The sequence below is a fragment of the Acartia tonsa genome, chromosome 4, assembly GCF_053477335.1.
Source record: "Acartia tonsa isolate MP-2025a chromosome 4, ASM5347733v1, whole genome shotgun sequence".
Lineage (NCBI taxonomy): Eukaryota > Metazoa > Arthropoda > Copepoda > Calanoida > Acartiidae > Acartia > Acartia tonsa.
The window spans coordinates 56,221,106-56,245,668 of NC_137263.1; the positions used below are offsets into that span (position 1 = coordinate 56,221,106).

Below are 24,563 nucleotides of genomic sequence, written 5' to 3' on the forward strand. Positions count from 1 at the left end.
TCATGATATCCACGTATATTCTACATCCATTATTTTACAAAAAAAATCAGTTTTTATTAGAAATGTTTAGGAATTTTTTAAAATGGTTTGATCGATTAGGGAGGGAGGGGACATTTGACTATTATTCAAAGTTTTAAACCTTACTACTTTACAGAATAGGATTTGATGGAATTTCTACTTTGTGCTTCATGATAAACAGATTAAATGGATATAAAATATACGTGGATATATTGACAGCAGAAAAATGTCGCCAATTTAGGTTGCTAACATGAAACCCGTTTATTGGTCAGTTTGTTCATCCAGTAGGAAGGGTGAGTGGGTGGATGAGGGGTTCATTATTTTAGCCAACTGCAAGTTTTACTTTATTAGATTACATGAAAAACTGGTGCAACATCCAAGTAATAATATATCGATTACGGATAAAATTATTTTCAATCACTGCATTCTGTGATAGGAGACAAGCTTTATCAAGAAAAATCTAAATGTCGAATACAGGGATCTGAAAGGATAAGGGATAAGACATTTGGCGATAAATTACCCAATTAAGATAAACAAAATTACCCCATATCTAGACCAAAATCATTGATAGAAAAATTGAAGGATTGCACGACAGACTAAAGAATTTTTAAGTCAACAAATGATATTGGGTTTTTAAAAAACTTTGGGGACCAGTAAAATTTACAGTCCAATATCCCCTCCCTCATGCAAAAACGACATTTTTTTTACAACTTTTTGAGATTAATTTTTTGTATAATTTTGTCTCTCTCTCTGATAAGAAATATAATATTTTTATAAGTTTTTCTTTAGAAACGTATTTAACTTTTTTTTAACAATTCACGTTATCTTTAGCGTGCGCTTATATTTATATTGGAAAGTTTAGTATATTTTCTAATGAAACAAGTTTACCCAAATAATTGAACATTATACTGGTACCCAAAGTTTTATAAATACATTATCTCATTCGTTGGCAATGCAATGGGAGGAGTGACCAATCTTTTCAACCACTAATTTTAATCTACAGAAGGGATAATTTTGTTTGTCATCATGGGGGTGTACATATATTTATCGTCTTATCCCTTATATATTGTCTTATCCCTTTAGATTCCTGGTATATATACAGGTACCCAAAGTTTTATAAACATATTCTCTTATTCGCTGGTTTTGAAAATCTTTATTTTATTGAATTATGATTGGTTAGTTCAAACTAGCAGTGACCAAACTTTTCAACCAATAATTTTGATCTACAGAAGGGCCTATTTTGTTAGCCATTATGGGGATGTACATGAATTTATCGTCCATTGTCTTATTCCTAAAGATCCCTTTTTTTGCAGGGATCTAAAGGGATAAGACAATGACCGATAATTTGATGTAAATTCCACATTATGATACACAAAATTACCCCTTCTGTAGATTAAAATTAGTGGTTGAAACGTTTGAACACGCAACTTGATTAACCATTTAAAAAAGTCTCCAAAGATGTTAGGTTTAAGAATAAGAAAACGTTATTATAAAACTTTGGGGACTTGTGTAATAAAAATTGTAGAAAGGGGTTTTGGTGGGTTATTTACTTACAATATAAGTGATTATACCAAAAATCTGCTAGTTTTGTTTAAGTACAATTGATTTTATATTAAATCTATAAATATCTTGCCATAGAAATATGATTGTTCAAATAAATGAATAGAAAAAGCCGGATATTCAATATAGAAAGGTCACATTGAAAATTTATCTTGGATAAGACAATGGCCGATGATTCGATGATGATACACAAAATTACCCTTTCTGTAAATTACAATTAGTTGTTAAAATGTTTGGACACTCAATGTAATGAACCAACCAATTAAAATTCAATGAAACCTTCACAAAGTTGTTAAACCAATGAATAAGAAAACGTTATTATAAAATACCTCTATGTCAACTCCTTCTCTTAGACAAATAGATAAGAACAGCCAATTAGAGAAATAGATAAAAAAATGACATATGGATGAAATGATATAATTTTTGACAAATTTCAGGACTCAAGCAATGGCGTAGAGAGCCCGACAAAGCAGCAGCAGAAGGACGAAGCCACCGCCACAACCAACAACAAGCAAAACAACAACTATTTCGGCAACAACACAACCGCAGCCTCCAGAGAAAATGACAAACCGTCAACCATCGCCAACGGCGGGACCATGGTCGCCTCGTCGATCGGCGGAGCCGGCGGACATGGATTTGTGACCAACGGCGGGGTTAATAACAACACGGTGGCGGCTGCTGCGAACGGCGGCGTTAAGGATTCCGCGACTATTTTGAACAACAATAATTTTGGTACAAATAAGAACCGGCAGCAGCAGTTTGGGAGGAGCCACGCGGACGGAATTATCTCCAAGCCCACCACCAAGAAGACAGTTATCCAGGTAGAGATTTTTAGTTCACTCTGTCTTTTTGTCCGTCCGTCAGTCAGTTCGTAAAGATTTGGTGCTTATTAAGGCTAGACTACTGATTTTTGGTGAAGATATCTCTTTTAAAAAGCAACTAGTTAACAATTCACATGATCCATCAGTCGGCAATGATAAAAAAGACAAAAATATTAATTATTTGAAAGTTTATAAATTTTACTATTTAAGTCATCTATACTCTTTTCTTTTTATGACCACTAACTATCTGCTTTTTAACTGTTATATTCGAAAACGGTCCCTTTTAAAGATTTTTTTAAAGACTAAATTCATTGTTTCATCTGTATCATATAAAAAGTAGTTTTGATGTTTTTTTTTCTAAAAGGGCTATACTTATCCTTATACTAAAGTAACAGGATGTTTGTCTGTTTGTTTGTCTGTGTATCTGTGTGTCTGTACCAAAGGATCTCGCTAACCGCTGAACCGATCGGATTCTCCTTAACAGGGTAGATTCTCATATGTCCCGGGAAGGTTTTTAACTATTTTGGGGAAGGGTACCACCACCCTCCTAAGAGAAATCACAAAAAAGCGAAATTTTTTTACGTTCTCGATTTTAGAAAGAGAGTTCAACGCAAACATAAACGTCGAACGCAACATAGACACATTTTAAATATAAAAAAAAAATTTAAAGTGCCACTAGAGGCCTCTAGGGGCGTAGCCGCTAGTATTTTCATAATTTCATTAATTGAAGGAGTTACACATTAAAGGGGATAAATAATGTTTAAAAACAACAAGAATTGCATAATAGTTATTTCTCGCATCGTATTATAAACGGCTTTCCGCGGATATAGAAAGTACAATCATGAGATTAAAACTAGTTTTTTTAGCCCCGAGGTGCCGAAGGCAACGGCTAAAAAAACTGTTTTTAATCTTATGGTTGTACATTTCTATATTCGTAGAAAGCTGGATATAATACGATTCTAGACATAGGTTTTTCGTATGGATGAGAACCGGTTCCTATCCACTGGATTCGAATGAATACGAGAATATTGATTTATCTTTGCCTTATTGGACGAAATCCTTTAAAATTTTCTAGGTCTAAAGATCTAAGGGCCAATATATTTATGTACATCTAAAATAATGACACACAAAATAAACCCTTCTGTAGTTTACAATTAGTGGTTGAAACGTTTGGACACTCAACTTAATAAAGTAAACAATCAAAACTCAAGAAAAGTACCCAAAGTCATGGAGTCAACGAATAAGAAAACTTTATTATAAAGCTTGGTGACCTTAGCTTCTAGGCTAGACATACAAATTTTATAGGATATGGATCATTATTAATTAATCAAATAGATTTTGAATACCAACCCATAGAATAGACGTCCAATCCTCAAACTTTAAACCCCTCATTTTTCTCCCACCCCCCCAAAAAATAAGAATACATCATAATAACCCCCTCAAACCTTTCAAACACCTCATTTAGTCCCCTCAAAATAAAAAAAAGCTTGGGTGTCCATCCATGTACCAACTTCCCATTACAGCTATTTGACGTTTCGCAGTAGCGGGACAGAGTGTCTAAAAAATCATTCATGTGACGTCATAAAAATTATCTATCTCTTTTTTAGGGGTTTTATTTCCCACTTCTCCTCTCATCTCCCTCATTTTTATGACGTCACATGACTGATTTTTGAGACACTTTGTCCCGCTACCGTTGTGCATTCCTTGTTCTTGCATAAGAAATCAATATTCATGAATATTTATATTTTAATGGTTAGGTAACCGAACTTATGGCAATATCCCCTCAACTAATAGTGGACCACTCAACCCATGGGAGGGAGGGGACATTGGGCTGTTAATTACACTAGTCCCCAAAGTTTTATTATAACGTTTTCTTATTCTTTGGCTTAAAAACCCTTTAATTGTAATCTACAGAAGAGGAAGGGGTAATTTTGTGTATCATCATTGATGATGTACATGAATTTATAGGTCAGTGTCTTATCCTTTTAGATCCCTGACTCAACACTCAACAAGAGTGGGGGTGAAGGGGTGTTTAGTTACCCCTCTCAAAATGTATGGTCCACTAAGCTAAAGGAGGAATCATACCGATTTTAATTTCTACGTTTAACTTCAAAGAAAGAATAGATCTAAAAATATATTTTCCACAGAGAAATTAATTATGTATCATGAGCAATTATGTTAAATTTCCAGGATGGCTTCCAAACCGATTAATATCCGCTGGATTACAACCGGTTCTCAGCCAAACTGAAAAAAAATATAAATCCACGAATAAAAAAAAATCATAAAATTAGTACCAGTTTTGTCAGCCCAAGCCTCCGGCTCCTCTGGCTTTAAGCTCATAATTTTTAATTTTAATATCCGCGAAAAGCTGTCTATTATACGAAGCGATAGATAACTAATAATAAAACCTAAACACTATTTCTCTTTCTTTGGCTTAAAACCTATTGGGATTTTTGACTAAATCTTGATTGGGTTGTACAAACCAGCAGTGTTCATACTTTGTCACCAATGATTTTACACTATACAATTGGTAATTTAGTTTATAATAATTTGGGATGTACATCAATTTACCGTTTATTAGATCCCTGTAAATATCAGTGATCTAAAGGGATAAGAGAATGGCCGATAAATTGTTGTCTTTCCCCAATGATGATACACAAAATTACCTTTTTTTGTAGATTACAATTAGTGGTGAAAACGTTTGGACACTCAATTTAATGAACCGACCAATCAAAATTCAATTAGTGTCCCCAAAGTTGTTATGCCAACGAATAAGAATACGTCATTAGTGCATTTTGAGGACTAGTGTAATAACAGCCCAATGTTCCCTTCCTCCCTGGCAAATATGCACACATAAAAGAGAATGTAAGAAGGATAAAACCAACATTTAAAAGTTTTTTCTTCTCCTGCATTTTAAACGTTATTTGATATTTGCTCTAACATTTGTACAGCTATAAATATTTGAAAAGTAAAGCTAAATAAGAAAAATAAAAATATATTTTTTATAGTTTTTTTACAGCAACTTCAATAAAAAGAGATAGGACTATGGAAGATAAATTTTAACCAATAATGACCTTTTTGAAGAATAAAATTAATGGTTGAAAAGTTTAGTCTATTCTAAATTTTTATAAAACAGTCCAATGTACCCGAGATTTTTTTGGGGGTTAGAACGGGTTTATTTCTAGCAAAAATTAAAGGAATTCGTTATCTTATAGGGGAAAAATACTTCTCAATTTGAATGAATTATTGAGCTGAAGCAAGTTATTAAAAATACACTTTGATATCATCTTTTTCCTCTTTAATTAAGTTTCCTCTCATATTAATATTAATTTGCTATTCATTCAAATCAGGGAGAGAGTGGACATTGGGCTGTTTATTACACTAGTCTTCAAAGTTTTAGAACAATGTTTTCTTATTCTTTGGCTTGAAAACTTTGGGGACTTTTATTAAATTTTTATTAGTTGGTTCATTAAGTTGAGTGTCCAAACATTGCAACCACTAATTATTATCTACATAAGGAGTAATATGTGGATCATCATTGGGGATGTACATCAATTTATCTTCCATTGTCTTATCCCTTTAGATCCTTGCATTCAAATTCATTGAATAATTTTAGAACTTAAAATTAGAGATTTATAAAAATGGAATGTTTTCTTGAATGATTTTTCCACTTTTAAAAGTCCTATTTTTTTAAAGTTTAAAAAATCCTAATTTTGTAAAGTTTTAAAGAACACAGTAATAGTGTCTGACTGATTATGACGTAACAAAAAAAATTAGCCAATGAGAGGCGACTATAAATTTTACCATTGGTCAATAACAGCCTCTCATTGGCTAATTTTTTTTTGTTACGTCATAATCAGTCAGACACTATTACTGTGTTCAGTTTTAAAAATCCTAATTTTTAAAAGTTGGAAGATAATACCCAACACCTCCTCTTGAGCTCTTTTATTAATTTTATACAAAATATAAATCTAAAGGGATAAGACAATGGCCGATAAATTGATGTACTTCCCAAATGATGATACACATTATTTTATGTTCTGTAGATTACAAATGGTGGTTGTTACGTTTGGACACTTAACTTAATAATTCAAAATTCAATTAAAGTCTCCAAAGTTGTCAAGCCAACGAATAAGAAAACGTTATTATAAAACTTTGGGGACTAGAGTAATAAACAGCCCAACGTTCCCTCTCTCCCGGATAATAGTTAACAATACCCTCAACTTTGAAAATATCGGAATTATACAGAAATTCTTAATATATTTGCAGGGAGGGAGGGGACATTGGACTGTTTATCACACTAGTCCCCAAAGTCTTATGACGTTAGCCTAACAATCTTTTGTCATCATCAATTTATCGGCCATTGTCTTATCTCTTTAGATCCCTGGTATATTTCACATACTTTTATATCAATGGATTTTCCTATAAAGTTTAATTTGATTTCTTTTTAACTTGAATGTTTTCATATTTTTTGCATTCCAATAGAGGGAGGGTGGGGACAATGGGCTATTTATTATATAAGTCCCCAATGTTTTATGATAAGGTTATCTTATTAGTTGGCTTAACAATTTTGGGAACTTTTATTAAATTTTTATTGGTCGTTTCAGTAAGTTGATAGTTTAAACGATTCAACCATTAATTGTAAAGGGTAATTTAGTGTAACATCATTGGGGGTTTACATCAAATTATCGGCCATTGTCTTATCCCTTTAGATCCCTAAATTTTTACCCAATGTCAAAATGTTACCAATTAAAGAATATCACATAAATTAATTTGGGGGAAAAATGATTTAATTCTCAATTTGCCTTTCCATTTATCCATGCATATTCTTTCAAGGATTTAAAAAAAACTTTTTAAATTGGATTTTTGCTCAACATTTGAAATCATTTTATTAGAGATTAAAAGGAGAGGAAATTTATTCATATATTAAATATTGACGTCAAAAGACATTTCCCATTTAAGATTTTTTCTTTATTTTTTTCATTAAAGTTTAATTTTTAAGGTTTTGTTTGAAGGAAAACGAAATGGCAAAAATTTAATAATTCAGGAATGGAGTGGCTTAAAACTTTGGGTACTTTTTTATATTATTTGACTAGTTGGTTCATTAAGTTGAGTGTCCAAATGTTTCAACAAATACGTATACAAATATACAAAAGTTGTAATTTTGTCTATCATGATTTATCTTCGATTGTCTTATCCCTTAAGATCCATGAAAAAATCGCTGAAAATAATGATAAAACATTGCTAAAAGATTGTTATATATATTCATTAAGTCATCGATTTATTTCAAATATAATAAATAATAAATTCTTTTACCTGTAAAATTTACACTATCGGAAAAAAATGACAAAATGTATAAAGAAAAATGCATTTTTTCATTTGATGTAACTGAAAGCGAATTTTTATTTGCGCATCTTTTTTTGATTATTTGATCTTTTAACTTAATATCTATACTTTTATCTATTTTTCTACAGGTATCTTTCTTTTTATAAAAATTATAGATAAAACAACTTTTGAAAAAAATACTAAACGCTTTGCTAAATTCAAGGTGTCATAAATATATTTATCTTTTTAGCTATATTCGAAATAGAAAGATATTTTAAAAACTGATTACTTGGGCTTGTAAAGAAACTGTTTCAGGATCTAAGATCTGCTTTGTAATCATTTTTGCCAAAAACATGAACAAATATATATATAAAAATCTACCTATCTATCTATCTTACTATCTATTTATCTAGGCTTGCACAAGTGAGTTGCTAAAGTGCCTGGGTAACATACCTGTATCCATCTATCCATCTATCTATGTAACCCTATATCTATCTATTTATCTATCTATCTATCTATCTATCTATCTATCTATCTATCTATCTATCTATCTATCTATCTATCTATCTATCTATCTATCTATCTATCTATCTATCTATCTAACTATCTCTCTATCTATCTAGGCTAGCACAAGTGAGCTGCTGAAGTGCCTGGGCAACTACCTGTACTTGTATCTATCTATCTATCTATCTAGGCTAGCACAAGTGAGCTGTTGAAGTGCCTGGGTAACTACCTGTACTTGAAGTGTTACAAGCTGCGTGACTTCCAGCCTGGGGATTGTATCATGTGGCTCAGGACAGTTGACCGCTCATTGTTGCTCCAGGGTTGGCAGGTACAAAGCTATTTTAGATATTTTATCCTTCATATAAAAAAACCTAAAACATACATAGTAATAATTACATCATACCTTTATCAAAAGGGGAATTTTTTATCAATGCTATAGTTATGTTTTTATATAGTTTCTATACAGATTGCCATGGAGGAGGGGGACATTAAGCCGTTTATTACACTAGTCCCCAAAAATTCTTATTCGTTAGATTAGCAACCTTAGATATTTTTATTGAATTTTGATTGGTTGGTTGTATCAATCACTAATTGTAATCTACAGAAGGGGTAATTTTGTGTATCATCATAAAGGATGAACATCAATTTACTGTTAATTGTCTTATCCTTTTAGATCCCTGATATAGCTTGCAGACACCAATAAATATTTAGTAATGTCTGGCGATGGGTTTCGTGGATTTTTGTTTGTTAAAATCACAAAAGTGTTTATGGTCATATTGTAGAGTTATATAGATGTAATTGAAGGTGTTAGAAACAGCATTGATGCGTCTAGCGAAGTAAGCTACTCATTGAGTTTGCAGAGATCTAAAGGGACGAGACAATCGACGATGAATTGATCCTCAATTATTATAAACAAAATTACCCTTTCTGTAGATTACAATTAGTGATTGAAACATTTGGACATTCAAGTTAATGGACTAACCTATCAAAATTCAATATAAGTCACCAAAGTTATTAAGCCTAAAAAATAATTAAACGTTATTAAAACTTCGAGGACTAGTGTAATTAACAGCTCAATTTCCCCTCCCTCCTTGCATTCAATTGCATACTGTCTTTTGTTAATATTATAACAGCAGAGTACAATATTTCTAGATGCTATTTTACGGGGGCGAGGTTGGTCAGTCGAACTCCATCCCCCTTTTAATTTTAGTTTTAATAAGAAAAAGTTTCTTTTATTATGGGGGATGGCTTTGTTTCTAGGGTCGATTTATCTAAGAAGGTTGGTCGTACACTCCCAAAAAGTAGTTATAAATGAGAATCTTTGCTTTAAAGAAGAACCATATCGGTTCAGCGGAAGACAGACACACATACAGAAGATAGACATCCTGTTACTTTTAATTTATGTACGGATAAATAAACATACAAAATACAAACCTATTAAACTCGTTGAACGTCCAACCCTACACCGTTTTTAAAAGCGAAGCTTTTCTATAATTAGGGTCGGTCCGTCCGTCCGTCCGTCCGTCCGTCCGTCCGTCCGTACGTACGTCCGTAAGTCCGTAACGGCTAGCTTTTTTCGTTAATTTAGGCATGTTAGAATTGTCCTATCGATTTCAAATTTTGCATGGTGATTCCTTTAGTAGTTAGGTACGATTTAGAAAGCGTAGCAACTCTATAAATATCATCACCAAAATGTCCGTACGTCCATTTTAAACATGTTGATTTTTTTACTTTTTTAACAACAAATTTTTATGTGATCTAATCATCCGATTGATCTGATTTTTGGTATATTGATTCCTGAGACAACAAAGTATAATGTAATCAGCGAAGCAACTCTATAATCAAGTCCTAAAAATGTTAGTATGTCCATAAACATTATCCTGAATCAAGCAGTTTTTCAACAAATTTACTTACAATTTTGCTTTGACTCTTATTACATTTATGACATTTATATTATGATTATTCAGTTCTGACACTGTACAAGTGTTAATGCCCGTTTGTTCTACCGTTTCAGTGCTTCGCTTTTATGGATGTTGTCATCCTTGTTTTTTAAGATATCCCCTTCTCATATTTCCAGAAAGCCCCCCAAACCAAGAAAAGAATATTCCGTTTAACTTGCTACTCTAGTTGTTATTTATGAATACACAGCGCAGATTAATAAATAAGAAAAGTAATAAAATGTCTGAAACAAAATAGGCTAAAAATAATAAACAAGTTTTTAACTTATATTTTAGTCGCTAGGTGTCCCATTTTAACTGTATATTTTAATATATTTTGAAGTTGGAACTTATTTTGTTTATTTTCTTAATAAAATGATTTTTAAACTTGATCGTGTATATTTTAAAGAATAAAAATTAGTTTTTTATTTATAAAATATTCTGAGTATTTTGTAGAAAATTTTTATCTTATAAATATAATCTCAAGGGACGGGGCAGTGTGTGGAATATATCCTGGAGTGAGTTCATCTTGGTTCATATTTGAAGAGAAGTTTCTCATTCATTCATTTTATATGTTCTCTGTACCCCTCCCCCTCCTTAATCGCCATTCTCCGAATTGGTGTATGTCTATTTATAAAAGGTTCAAACTGCACCCCTAGCATACATATAAGGGCTCTCTCTGTAATGAAATAGTTATCCTTGTTCTATAAAAAGTGTTTGGCTTATATATAAGATTACTAGCGGCTTCGCCCCTAGCCTCTAGGGGCTTTGCCCCAAGAGGTGATAAAAAAAATTATTGCGAAAATCGGTAAGGACCATGGAAATCTTCTTCAAAAAAAAAAAAAAAAAAAAAAAAAATGGGGGGGGGGATTTTTTGGTTTTTGGGGGGGTTGGGGGTGTCCCACCCCCCGAGAAAATAGCTTAAAACCACCACAGGACCAATAGGTAGATACCCTGAAGAGTAGAATCCGATCGGTTCAGTGGTTACCGAGATCTTAAGGGACAGACAGACAGACGGACAGACGGACAGACAGACATCGTTCTACTTTGTATTATAGATAGATATTCTTAATATCAACAAGATATGAATATACATACTTCTGGGAGGGAGGGGACATTGGCTGTTTATTACACTTGTCCCCAAAGTCTTATAATAACGTTTTCTTATTATTCGTTGGCTTAATAACATTAGGGACTTTTATTGAATTTTAATTACTTGATTCCTTAAGTTGAGCGTCCAAGCGTTTCAACCACTAATTATAATCAACAAAAGGGGTAATTTTGTGTATTATCATTTGGAATTTACATCAATTTTACGGCCATTGTCTTATCCCGTTAGATCCCTGATACAATATACTTATTATATATGTAATTATAAGATGCGGTTTTTTTTCATTTTTCCCATAGCCTATAGAGGCTTCGCCCCTAGAAGATTCGTTCGATCTCCCCCCCCCCCCATTCGCGGATCCAAACGGATAAGACAATGGCCGATAGATTGATGTACATCCCAATTATGATACACAAAATTATCACTTCCGTAGATTAAAATTAGTGATACAAACGTTTGGACCAATTAAAATTCAATAAACGGTTGTTAAGCCAACGAATAAGTAAACGTTATTATAATATTTAGGGGACTAGTGAAGTAAATATCCCACCTCACTACCCCAATTGGCTTTATTGTCCTGAAAGAAAATCACATATTCCCCTCCCTTTAGCGTTATGGACATACGGACTGATAAAGTTAATTATAGAGTAGCTTCGCTACTAAAATTCAAAATGTTTGAAATAGAACAATGTGAGATTTTTACAACATTACAAAGGATTTGCGAACTGAATTTAAATTAGGTCTTTAAATGTTCATTTTATACAGTTAAATACAGATAAATTTATATTTTATTCCCAATGTTGAAGTTACATGTTGGAGAGTTAAAATTATAAAATGGAAACTACTAGTATAAACCAATCAATCACGAGATGACAATGTGAGAGTCTGTTTATAAAACTTTGGGTACCAGCATAAATTTCAGTCCACTGTCTCCTCCTTGTCTAAGCAGGAGGTATAACACACTAGGGCTGGGCCGGATATCCGGCCATTTTCAATATCCGTCCTGATACCGGATATTGAAACTATCCGGATGCCTGATATCAGGCTGATTTCTAATGCCAGATATCCGGTATATCCGGTAACCTGCCATATATCGAACGTTGGCCAGATATCCGGCCGGTTACCGAATATCAGGCATTACAAACCAGCCGGTATCCGGTATCCGGCCAAAAAAGTATCAGGCCCAACACTATTACACACTCCCTTTTTACAGATTCATTCATTACATTATAATAATGGATATATTATTACTTGGATCTTACAGCGGGCTAAAATAAGGATTCTCCCCATCCTCCTCTTTACCCCATTCCTTTCTCTTTTACTGTAACGAACTGACCAATAAACGAGTTCCATGCTAGCAACCTAAATTGACGACAATTTTTCCCCTGTCATAATATCCACTTATTTTCTACATCCATTTTATAACATTATCCAGACAATAATGTAAAAAATTAGAGCAAGGTCAAGTAGCATTATCTATCTGATAATAACATTAATATATTCAAAATGGATTATTTTTTTACAATGGATATAATATACGTGGATATATTGACAAAGAAATATTTGCCTTTAATTTAGGTTGCTAATATGGACTTCATTTATTGGCCATTTCGTTTATTCCGTATAATGAAAGTTGATGGGGTAAAGAGATGGATGGGGGGCTATCGTTATTTTAGCCAGCTGCAAGCATCACTTTATAAGAGTACACAACATCCAAGTGATAATATATCTATTATTAATTATCTAATAATATTTATCAAATTCAGGATATTGCCTTTATCAACCCAGCAAATGTTGTCTTTGTTTATCATTTATTCATTTATTTTTATTTATCTAATTTATTTATTATTTATTTATTAATCTAATATAATCTATTTATTTCAGGATATTGCCTTTACATCCCAACAAATATGATGTCTTTTTAAAAGCGAATCTTTTCTATAATAGGGTCGGTCCGTCCGTACGTCTGTCCGTCCGTCCGTAACGGATAGCTTTTTTCGTTAATATAGGCATGTTAGAATTGTCCTATCGATTTCAAACTTTGCATGGTGATTCCTGTAAAAGTTAGGTACGAGTTAGAAAGCGTAGCAACTCTATAATCATTACCAGAATGTCCGTACGTTCATTTTCAACATGTTGATTTCTTTTACATTTTTAACGACAAATTTGTATGTGACCTAATTATCCGATTGGTCTGATTTTTGGTATACTGATTCCTGGGACAACAAAGTACAATATTATAAGCGAAGCAACTCTATAAAAAAGTCCTAAAAATGTAAGTATGTCAATAAACATTATTCTGTATCAAGCAGTTTTTCAACAAATTTACTTACAATTTTGCTTTGACTTTTATACATTTACATTCTGATTATTCTGTTCTGATATTATACAAGTGTTAATATCCGTCTGTCCTACCGTTTCAGAGCTTCGCTTTTATGGATGTTGTTGTCATCCTTGTTTAGACTTTATTTATTTTTATCTATTTATAATTTTATTTATCTAATATAATCTATTTATTTATTTATCTAATGATATTTATTTATTTTAGGATATTGCCTTTATCAACCCAGCAAATGTTGTCTTTGTTTATTTATTGGTAAGTTTTTTTTTAAATTTTAGAAGCGCAGCAACTCTGTAACCAAGATACGTTCCCATGTCTGTCAATGAGGGAGGGGATATTAGGCTATTATTACACTAGTACCCAAAGTTGTATATTAACATTCTCTTTTTCATTTGGGACGTTAATTGAATTTTGATTGGTTCTTTACGTTTCAACCACTAATTGTAAACAACAGAAAGGGTAATATTGTGTATTATCATTGGGGATGTACATTAATTTATCAGCCATCAAACAATAAATTGATGTACATTCCCAATGATGAAACAAAAATTACATCCTCTGTATATTGCAATTAGTGGTTGAAACGTTTGGACACTCAAAATAATGATCAAAATTAAATAAAAGTCCCCAAAGTTGTTAAACCAACTGAAGCCTCCTTGCATAAGACCACTTAATTTTGATTATAGATACCAAGTAGACCGAGTATTTACGCAAGTTTAAAAAGTGAAGAACAAATCACCTAAAAATACTGATTCTTAAGCTGAATAAATATTTGGTTGTAGGAATCTCTTTGTTTTGTATTTGAATATCTATTTCCAGTATGGCTTCAAAACCGATTAATAACAAGTGGATTATTACCGGTTCTCAGCCATACTAAAAAATCATGTAAAACCTCGTACAGACAGTATTCTACGAATAGTAAAATAAAAATCATAAAATAATTACCAGTTTTTAACAAACCAACTCTGAATTAGCAAAAAGGTATCTTTTTAAATGTAAGTGAGAGTTTAAGACGTGTCTGTTCTTATCTCATAATGTTCGTATGTCCATTTTATGACCTTAATATTATCATCCTTGTTAAAAGTTTCATGAATAATTCATGTTTTTTCAATTATTCAATTGTTAAACCTTTGTTTTTAGACTATGACGCAGAAAAATGAAAGTTGTTTGGTGGAATGAAAAATAGATTTTTTTATCATATAAAACAGCAAAATTTTTATTAAAGCATTTTTCTTGAAGACTTTACCAATAGATTATTTTTAAAAATTCAACAATATAAATATAATACGCATTTTAATATTTTTTGCTTTAAAGACGATTTTGAAATTATCTAAACACATTAATCCTTATATAAAAGTAACAAGATGTCTATCTTTCTGGAGCAAAAGATCTTGCAAACCGCTGAACGGATATGGTTCTTCTTCACAGTGAAGTTTCCTATAGTTTCATGGAAGGGTTATTACTATTTTAAGGGAGGGTAACTATAAAAAATTCCCCCCCCCCAAAAAAAGAAGAGTTTTTTAACTTCTTTAAAAAAATCAAATTTATAGTTTTGTTTATTTTAAATAATAAAATTGAAAGTGAAATAGGTATTCAAGATTTAAATTTTCTGTATTGCTGGTTAACCCTAGTTATCGAACCAAACCAAAAAAATGATCAGATACTTTTTTCCTTTGAATTAAGTAGTTGCGTTTTCCCTCATTTATTTTGGAGGAGGGTAGGCAATCCCTCTAAATAGTAATGGGGGCCAGTGGACTGTAAATAAATCTGGTACCCAAAGTTTTATAACCACGTTATCTTATTCATTGGCTCAACAAACACTTTATATGATTTTGATTGGTTGCTTCTTAACTAGTAGTGTCCAAACTTTTCAACCAATAATTTAAATCTACAAAAGGGGAAACTAGTTTATAATCATTGGGGTGTGTAAATCAATTTACCGTCTTTTTTCTATATGACTGATAAGTTTAGGGGGGGGGGGGGTATTCTTCGGTCCACTTGTCGTTTCAAGGGATTACACGTACCGATAATTCCTATTTTAAGAGTCTGTTCAATTCGTTTTTTTCCCGATAAGCATGCATCCAAAAGAGGTGGGGATACAGACCCACCAATAACATTTATGTCGATACATATCCATTTATGTTGATAGATAGATAGCCGTTTATAGGATCTTGAATGCATATGACCAAGGAAACTAGTACTCAAACATGCCTTCACATTCGTAAGCACAAAAACTTTGGGTACTGAAAATTTTTTTTTTAGTGGTTTATTTAATCTGGCAGTGTCAAAACTTTTCAAACAAAAAGAGGGTAATTCTGTTTCTTATCATTGGATAGCATCGTGTTACAGACAATAAACTATAAATCATAAAATTTCAGTTTTGTTATACCTGGCCTTTGGTCCTTCGGGGCTAACAAAACTTGTTTTCATCTTATGATTTTAATTAAAATTTCTGCGGAAAGCTGTATAATACAATGCGATAAATAACTATTCCTATCAAAACCAGAAAATACCAACCCTTTATTTTTATAAAAATACACAGTTATTAAAAGGTTTTTGCTTGAGATGTAACAACGCCAATTCTACGTTGTTTTCACAATTTTGTAATTCTCACGCAAACTCAAGTTTTTTCCTCCTCCCAAATCTTCAATTAGACCTCCATTATTTGATATTTAACCTTGTGAATTTAATTTCAATATTTGCGGAAAGCTGTCTATAATACGATGCGATAAATAACCCTTTATTTTATAAGAAGAAAAAAACAGTTTTTAAAGGTTTTTGTGTAAATTGTAAAAACGCCAATCCTACGTTGTTTTCACAATTTTGTAATTCTCACGCAAACTTAAGTTTTTTCCTTCTCTCAAATCTTCAATTAGACCTTTATTATTTGATTTTTAATTTTATAAACTAAATTTCATATCCACGGAAAGCTGTCTATAATACGATGCGATAAGTAACCCTTTATTTTAAAAGAAACTAACCAGTTTTTAGAGGGTTTTGTGTAAATTGTAACAACGCCAATTCTACGTTGTTTTCACAATTTTGTAATTCTCACGCAAACTCATGTTTTTTTCCTCTTCTCAAATCTTCAATTAGACTTAGGTTATACAAACAACAAAATGAATTCGAATAAAATCACGAAACTTATATGTAATTTCAGCTGTCTTTGGGGGTCAACACATCGTAAAATTAATGACCTTTACATCTGCCACCCAAATATTATTTTAGATTTATTTTGCTTGTTGGTTATACCTTATTCTTGGAATAATTATTTGATTTTTTGGGAGAGCTTTAAAAAAAAAAGACATTGGGGGAGACATTGGACTGTAAATTATACTGGCTCTCAAAGTCTTTTTAAAAAATTTATTGGGTTTGTTTGAACTAGCGGTGTTTAAACCTTTCCTCTAATGCTATTAATCTACAGATTGGGCAATTTGGGTATGTACATTAAATTATCGTCTATAAACAATAACATATTAACATAATCATTCTTATTTAATGCTAAAAGATAAAATTAAAAAAAATAAAATATTTATTTTCAAAATAAAAATGCTCAACGTAGTTTTACTTTTATTAAATACTTTATTTCTGGAAAAAAGCTATTATACTGAATAAGTATAAAAAGATACAAAAAACGTCATATTCTATTCGAGCTAAAAATACATGATTTAATATATTAAGAAGAAAAAATATTTGAAAAACATAAGTTGGTTCATTTGAATTTCACCCATACGGGGATTCTCATAAACCAGTTTTTGCCTGTAACCACTGCATAAGGCCAACCTTACCTAACCTAAGTATAACTTAAATATATCTAACCTAACTGAACCCAGGGAGGGAGGGAACGTTGGACTCTAAATTACACTGGTACAAAAAGTTTAAAACTTACCTTTGCTCAAAAACTTTGAGTACTTCTATTAAATTTTGATTGGTTTGTTAATAACTAGTGTCCAAACTTTTCAACCAATATATTATATTTTTAGGTGCGTGATGCCGTAGACGAGAATATTACTCAAGAAACAGAATTACAGGCCATTGTACTTACCTGTCTTTACCTATCATACAGCTATATGGGCAATGAAATAAGGTAAGTCAAGTATTACCCTCTTACATACCCTTCTTACCATACCTACTTACCATTGTACTTACTTCTCTCTACCTATCATACATCTATATGGGCAATGAAAAAAGGTATGTCAAGTATTACCCTCTTACATACCCTACTTATCATACCTACATACCATTGTACTTACCTGTCTTTACGTATCATACAGCTATATGGGCAATGGAATAAGGTAAGTCAAGTATTACCCTCTTACATACCCTACTTATCATACCTACTTACCATTGTACTTACTTCTCTCTACCTATCATTTACTAAGTATATTTGCGATTACTTTTATTTAATGAAATCTTCCAATTTTTAACATTTACAAAACAGCCTGCTTTATTGCATCAAGATCCATGACAGATCTATATAGGAAATAAATGTCTATATATGAGCTCAAGTCTTCCAAGAGATAAATGTTTAAAACTCATAGTGCTCCAATAATCCATAATAAACTCTCATTGCCCAGAACGATAAGACCCAATATTTTACTTTATTAAGAATAAATTCATCTTTTTTATTTCATGTTGCTATTTACATAATGTTGAAGTATTTAATTACTATTCTTAAAACAGAAAATTTAAATTCATAATATAGTAAATTTAAGAAAACTTAGTTTTAAAACAAATTGATTCTAGCGCCACTTTTAATGTGTTCAGATTTACAAACAAAAATTAAAAACATTTTAACCCTTTCGTGACGGTTATATAAAAAAATATATATTGGAAAATAAATTCCTTAATTCAAATTTCATTTTTGAAAGAATGAAAAAAGCATTATTATAAATACGTATCTGAAGATCAAATAAAGAAATCAAAAGAAAAATGGAAGAAAAAGCAAGTGTGAGAGAGAGGTTTTAAAAAAAGAAAACGCTAAGTCAGAATGTTATTACGTTCATAGTATCAAAGGCTTTTATTATAAAATAAATAACTGAAATCAGCCAGACAGAAATTCTAACGTAAGTAGTTGAACTTGAAGTAATCTTTATGTGCAAGTTAATATATTTATATTTATTTTCTAATATTTCCCCTGTGAATATACAGTGAACCCCCCGCCCCCCCCCCCCCCAAAAGAAAAACGGGCATAGAATTGTCAGGGAAATTTTAACAAAATCCATATTTCTAATTCTGAATTAAAGAATGCATACCTAGCGGATGCGTACCTAGCATCCAGGGGCTCTGTAATTAAAGGGGCAGAAACAGGCTAGAAAAAATAGCTTAAAACCATCTAAAAATGAAATAACCTAATGCCCCCATGGGACCTATTTGAAGCTTACCTAAAACTGAGAACCCAATTGCTTTAGTAGTTATTGAGATTTTAACCTTCAGACAAAAAAACTTTATATATATTTTTAGCGTTTGCCCCTTTATCATCTACGGACTAGAAAAAAAGCTTAAACCCATCCCAAGACTTAAATCTAAAAATTAAATAGCCTAAAACCATCACGGGACCGATGTTAAGTTTATATAAAATAGAGAACCTAATCAGTTAAGTAGATTAGATATTAAGAATGAGACATTGAAATCAAATTGACAATGTATTTACAAATAAAAATATTTTTATTAGTTATTTATTGTTGTATGTTGTAAATCATACAAAACTTAAATAGAAGATAAGATAAGATAATAAAGTCTTCCCTGGAAATACTAAAAGCTATACTGACAGACCGACGGCATATAAAGTGGAAAAATACATTTTTAATTTATATTTAAAGCCGTCTATCTTTAATAGCAGATTAAGAATTATGTTTTACCCTCAGACGGACATTTCTAATTATAGAGGTGCTTCGTGTAAAAAATATATTTAATAATAATTAAGCAAGTGATGTTTAGGGTGCTTTCCCATATCGAGTACATATCAAGCATTGAAAATACACTTCCATATTTTATAAACTAGCGGCTTCGCCCCAAGAGGTGTAATCAAACCAATTTTTCGTATTTTTTTTTTTTTGGGGGGGGGGGGGGGGGTAGTTGACCCCACTATTTTAATTTTAGTTTTAAAAAGAAAAAAAATATATACAGTAAACTTTAAACATACATCTCTAAAACCATAAAATCTAATTACTAAAACTTTAGCATAATGGACGGACTGACTGACAAAGATAATTGAATATATGATGCTTTTTAGTCAGCGAAATCTTCACAGACAAATTTGCTTTCTATTTTTATTTTAAAGTAAATCATATTTCTGATTGTGTACCAGACAGACATATAAAGTTCATGTAAGATTTTCTGCTAAAATATTTTTAAGTAGAGAAGCTACTCTATAATTTGAAATGTCCCTCTGCTTTTTTCTAATAACTCGGACCCTAAGGCGGCCTAAGGCCGCTTTCTCACTAGTACATCTATATGGGCAATGAAAAAAGGTATGTCAAGTATTACCCTCTTACATACCCTACTTATCATACCTACTTACCATTGTACTTACTTCTCTCTACCTATCATACAGCTATATGGGCAATAAAATAAGGTAAGTCATGTATTACCCTCTTACATACCCTACATACCATTGTTCTTACCTGTCCTTACCTATTATACAGGTATATGGGCAATGAAATAAGGTAAGTCAAGTATTAGGCCTCTTACATACCTTATTTACCATACATACAGACCATTTAAAACACTTTAAGAGATGTACGTTTTTTTTTGGAGACTTATTTTATCAAATTACCACATAAAACAAATCATTATTGAAAATTTTCAGAGTAATATTAAACTTTGGTGTTACATTAAACTTTTGGTCTTGGGATGTCATATTCATTGGTGAAATACTATCTAACTAATAACTATAGAATCACTTCTAAATAAGAAATACCAAAATAGATTTTTCAATAATGATAGTTAGGAGGTTGAAACTATACTTCCTTTCGTAAAAGAATGATCTAAATTTCTTCTCTAAGTTTTAAGAAAAGTTGAATGCTGTTTCAATATATTTCAAGTTTACTACAAAAAGCATTACTACAACAAACCTATATCTTCTATGTTTTTTGTTTCTAACAGCATTAATTTCATTATATAAAGTTGTAAAGTTTGTTACTGAATCTTATTATTTCAATTCTTATACTAAAGTAACCGGATGTGTGTCTGTGTGTTTGTTTGTACCGAAGGATCTCGCTAACCGCTGAACCGATTGGGTTCTCCTTAACAGGGTAGCTTCTCCTAAGTCCCGGAAAGGTTTATAACTATTTTGGGAGATGGTACCACTACTCTCCCAAGAGAAATAATAATAAATCGAAATTTTTATTTTAAGTATAGAGACTCCTACGTAACATTGCGAGGTATCGTTAAAGGGACTCTTACGCAACATATCGTAAAAACTTGAACGCAACAAAAAAAAAAACATTTAAAGTGCCACTAGAGGCTTCTAGGGGGCGTAGCCGCCATTTACTACTAAACTGATGGAGTTCTTCATTTTAGAGAAGCTTAAGATGGTTTAATGCTATTTAATTTTTTGATTGAAGTCTAGCTCACTTCTACCCCTTTGAATAAAGAGACGGAGCCCGGATACTAAGGGCTCAGCCACTAGTGTTTAAATATGCTAATATATTCATCAAGCTATTGTTTCTTATCCTTTAAAAGAAAAATGTAATTTCATATTATCAATTTAAGAGAATAAAAAATATTTCAAACATACCACTAATAACAAGAGGACAATAACATTTAACCAAATGCAACAGAGTAATAGTAGATCTCATAAAATTGGATACATTATTTCTAGAATATTTCATAGCGGTTGATACTTAAAAGCCAACTGCTGCTATTTCAGATCAATGATGTTATTAGTATCATTGGGGAAATGCAATGGTGCATTAATAGGCACAGCTAGAAGAGAATTTGTACTAAAAAGCAACAAATTAAGAGTAAAATACTTAAACTTAAACTTGAATAAAGCCTATATGTACAATATGTATGACTTGTATAAAACATGGTGTCCATATAAATAAAATTCATAAACAATGTTTTATATTTATAGCCCAGACAACCAAAAAATATACTTTGTTTTTGGTGACAGGGATTGATATTCTGAAGAAATAAAGAAATTGTTTAAATCAGGGTTCTGAAAGAATAAGACAATGGCCGATAAATTGGTGTATATCATCTATGATAATAAACAAAATTTCCCCTCCTGTAGATTACAATTAGTGGTTGAAACGTTTAAACACCCAACTTAATGAACCAACCAATTAAAATTCAATAAAAGTAGTCTAAATGTCAATTTAACGTCCATTGACTTGTTTATTCCTGGAATCGAAATAATTTAGTTTAAAGGCCCAAAATCTTATTTTTCATAAAACAAATTCTTTTCGAGTGTATTTTCTTTACTGTGTAGACTTTTTGTTGATTGTGGTTCATATTTATTTTGTCTGATTGGTTGGGGGGGAATTGTTTTCTGCGGTTTTCATTGGGTAACATTTATCAAATGTAACGTTTTACGGCGTCTTTAGCGTGAAGTGTGACGCGCCCTGTGGAGGGAGAGGACATTACACTGGTACCCAAAGTTTTGTTAACACGTTCTCTTATTCATTGGCTTAAAACTTTGGGGACTTTTATTAAATCTTGGTACAAACTAGTCGTGTTTAAACTTTTCCACCAATAATTACAGAGACAGGGTTTGTTTCATTATCAAATTAGTGGTCTAATAGATTTATTATCCTTCAATGAGTATAATAGAAAATAAAGAATTACTAGGCCTAAAAAAAGGTTAAAATATTTTCACCGCTCTGCATCATGTAAAAGACGTTTAAAACAGACTTTTTAGCTAGCTGCCATAACAAACACTTTGCTTAGTGAGAACTTCTAGAAAAAGGTTGTATAATTAAATAAGGTTGTCCCAAAAAATCTCCAAATATTCACGTTTTCTCTCTTTGTTATTGATTTATTGTGTAAAAACACCATGTAACCAATTATTGCATTTGGTAAGAATAATTGGGGATAATTACTTATTTTATTAGTTGACCATGTATACCTCCCCCCTACATTCATTTTTTTGTCCCTGGGGAAAAAGCTCTAACCAAGGGGTAATAGTCCATCCTTTGAAACCTAAAAATAGTGTGTTGACTTAACCCTGTCAAAGGTTTATGTCGACTATATGGTATCCTTATATAAAAGTAACAAGATGTCTGTCTGTTTGTACCGAAGTATCTCGCTAAATGTTGAACCGATATGGTTCTCCTTTGAAAATGTAGCTTTGCAGAGATCATGGAAAGCTTTAAAACTATTTTTAGGGAAAGTACCACCAACCTACTAAGAAAAATAGCCCCTAGAAAAACATGATTCCTCCAAAAAACATTTTTGTGTTTTACTTCTTAAAATAAAAATTAAATATGTGGTGAGTTCGAACACTAGGGGGGCGTTGCAGCTAGTTAACGGAAAAGTTACCATGTAGATAGCGGCATTTCGATAATATGTCAGTCATAGCCATTTCTATTTCATGTACATTTAAAATAATATAATAGATTCAAGAGCAACACAAATTTGTGGTTTATAGATAAAAAAAAACAAGGGAGGGGGTTGGGGTAGAGATGGTCCAATATCAAAATAAAGGTATGTTACCCATAATTGTAACCCTAAGGTCAGGACACCAAAAATTGTTCTTGGAAGAACAAAAAAGTTTTTAAAACTTAAATTGATTTTTCTCTTTAATTCGTTCAATATAAAACGTTCGATTTAGCTTTTGTGATTTAACTAAAATTTTCAAGGACATATTAAAATTTATATATTTTCAAACCTTTTATGAAGATTCCTGTAGTGACAAGGTATAATGAAATATACGTTTTAGTATTCAAAATGGTGATTTCTATGATAAAAAGACACACATAGCTTCCTGGGTTAAAAAAAAGCAAGAAAAACAAACAAGGCTTAATTCACCACCCTTTGTTACAAAATAATACAGCAAAAAAAACTTTTTTATATTCGCTAGTTTTTTGCAGTTTAAGATGTAACAAGGTTGAATATTTCCAATATTTGCAAAGCTGTTTATACCTTAGGCTAAATATACGGCCAACCATTGGATATATTATTACTGGAATCTTACACACCAGATTTTCATTTTTTCTAATAAAGTGAAACCACCCAGCGGTCTAAAATAAGGATATCCCAAATCCACCCTTTTTACCCCATCCCCTCTCCCCTCCATTGACCATTAATTGAGGTCCATATTAGCAATCTAAATTAACCTCAAATTTTCCTCTGTCAATATATCCACGTTTATCCTACATCGATTGTAGTGTACAAAGCCAGCTGAATTTCCATTTGACAGGGAAAAAAACTCTCAAATTTTTTATCAACAAACTTTTATAATTAAACAAGGACAACCTAATTCTTTGGCAGGGAATCTTTTCAGTGTGGCTTCTACACTGATTAATATCCGCTGGATTAGATCCGGTTCACAGCCTTACTTAAAAATCATGTAGACAATTTTCCACAAATATTAAAATAAAAATCTTAAAATTAATACTAGTTTTGTAATACTAGCCCCGCGGGGCTAACAAAACTGGTTTTAATATCAGCGTATAGGTGTCAATCAGATTGTAAATAACAATAATGCGATTTCCTTATTCATTAACCAATTTTAAAAATCTAATATCAAAATTTTATTTTCAGTTATCCGTTGAAACCCTTCCTGGTGGAGATAGACAAAGACAGATTTTGGGACAGATGTGTCAATATTATCAATAAACTCAGGTGAGATAGAAAGATACAAGATAAACAGATAGATAGATAGATAAATAGATAGACAGACAGACATACAGAGAAAGACAGATTCTGGGACAGATGTGTCAATATTATCAATAAACTCAGGTGAGATAGACAGATAGATATATAATCAGACAGATAGACAA

The 24,563-nt window shown here is 31.7% G+C and overlaps 3 protein-coding genes across 4 annotated transcripts in view; 1 reads left to right on the forward strand and 2 right to left on the reverse strand.

Annotated features, from left to right (window-relative positions):
* The window catches only part of MED18 (mediator complex subunit 18), a 550,858-nt gene that overhangs the window by 480,588 nt on the left and 45,707 nt on the right, over positions 1 to 24,563 (reverse strand). The gene's annotated exons all lie outside the window — the stretch shown is intronic.
* The window catches only part of LOC145317859 (uncharacterized), a 266,488-nt gene that overhangs the window by 196,230 nt on the left and 45,695 nt on the right, over positions 1 to 24,563 (reverse strand). The gene's annotated exons all lie outside the window — the stretch shown is intronic.
* Cdk5alpha (Cdk5 activator-like protein) overlaps positions 1 to 24,563 on the forward strand; it is a 67,021-nt gene that overhangs the window by 31,930 nt on the left and 10,528 nt on the right. For both annotated transcript variants that reach the window (XM_080159147.1, XM_080159148.1), the window contains 5 exons: positions 2,016 to 2,399; positions 8,419 to 8,556; positions 13,822 to 13,869; positions 17,598 to 17,701; positions 24,325 to 24,405. In XM_080159147.1, the coding sequence (XP_080015273.1) occupies positions 2,016 to 2,399; positions 8,419 to 8,556; positions 13,822 to 13,869; positions 17,598 to 17,701; positions 24,325 to 24,405 (755 nt within the window). The remainder of the gene's footprint in view (positions 1 to 2,015; positions 2,400 to 8,418; positions 8,557 to 13,821; positions 13,870 to 17,597; positions 17,702 to 24,324; positions 24,406 to 24,563) is intronic.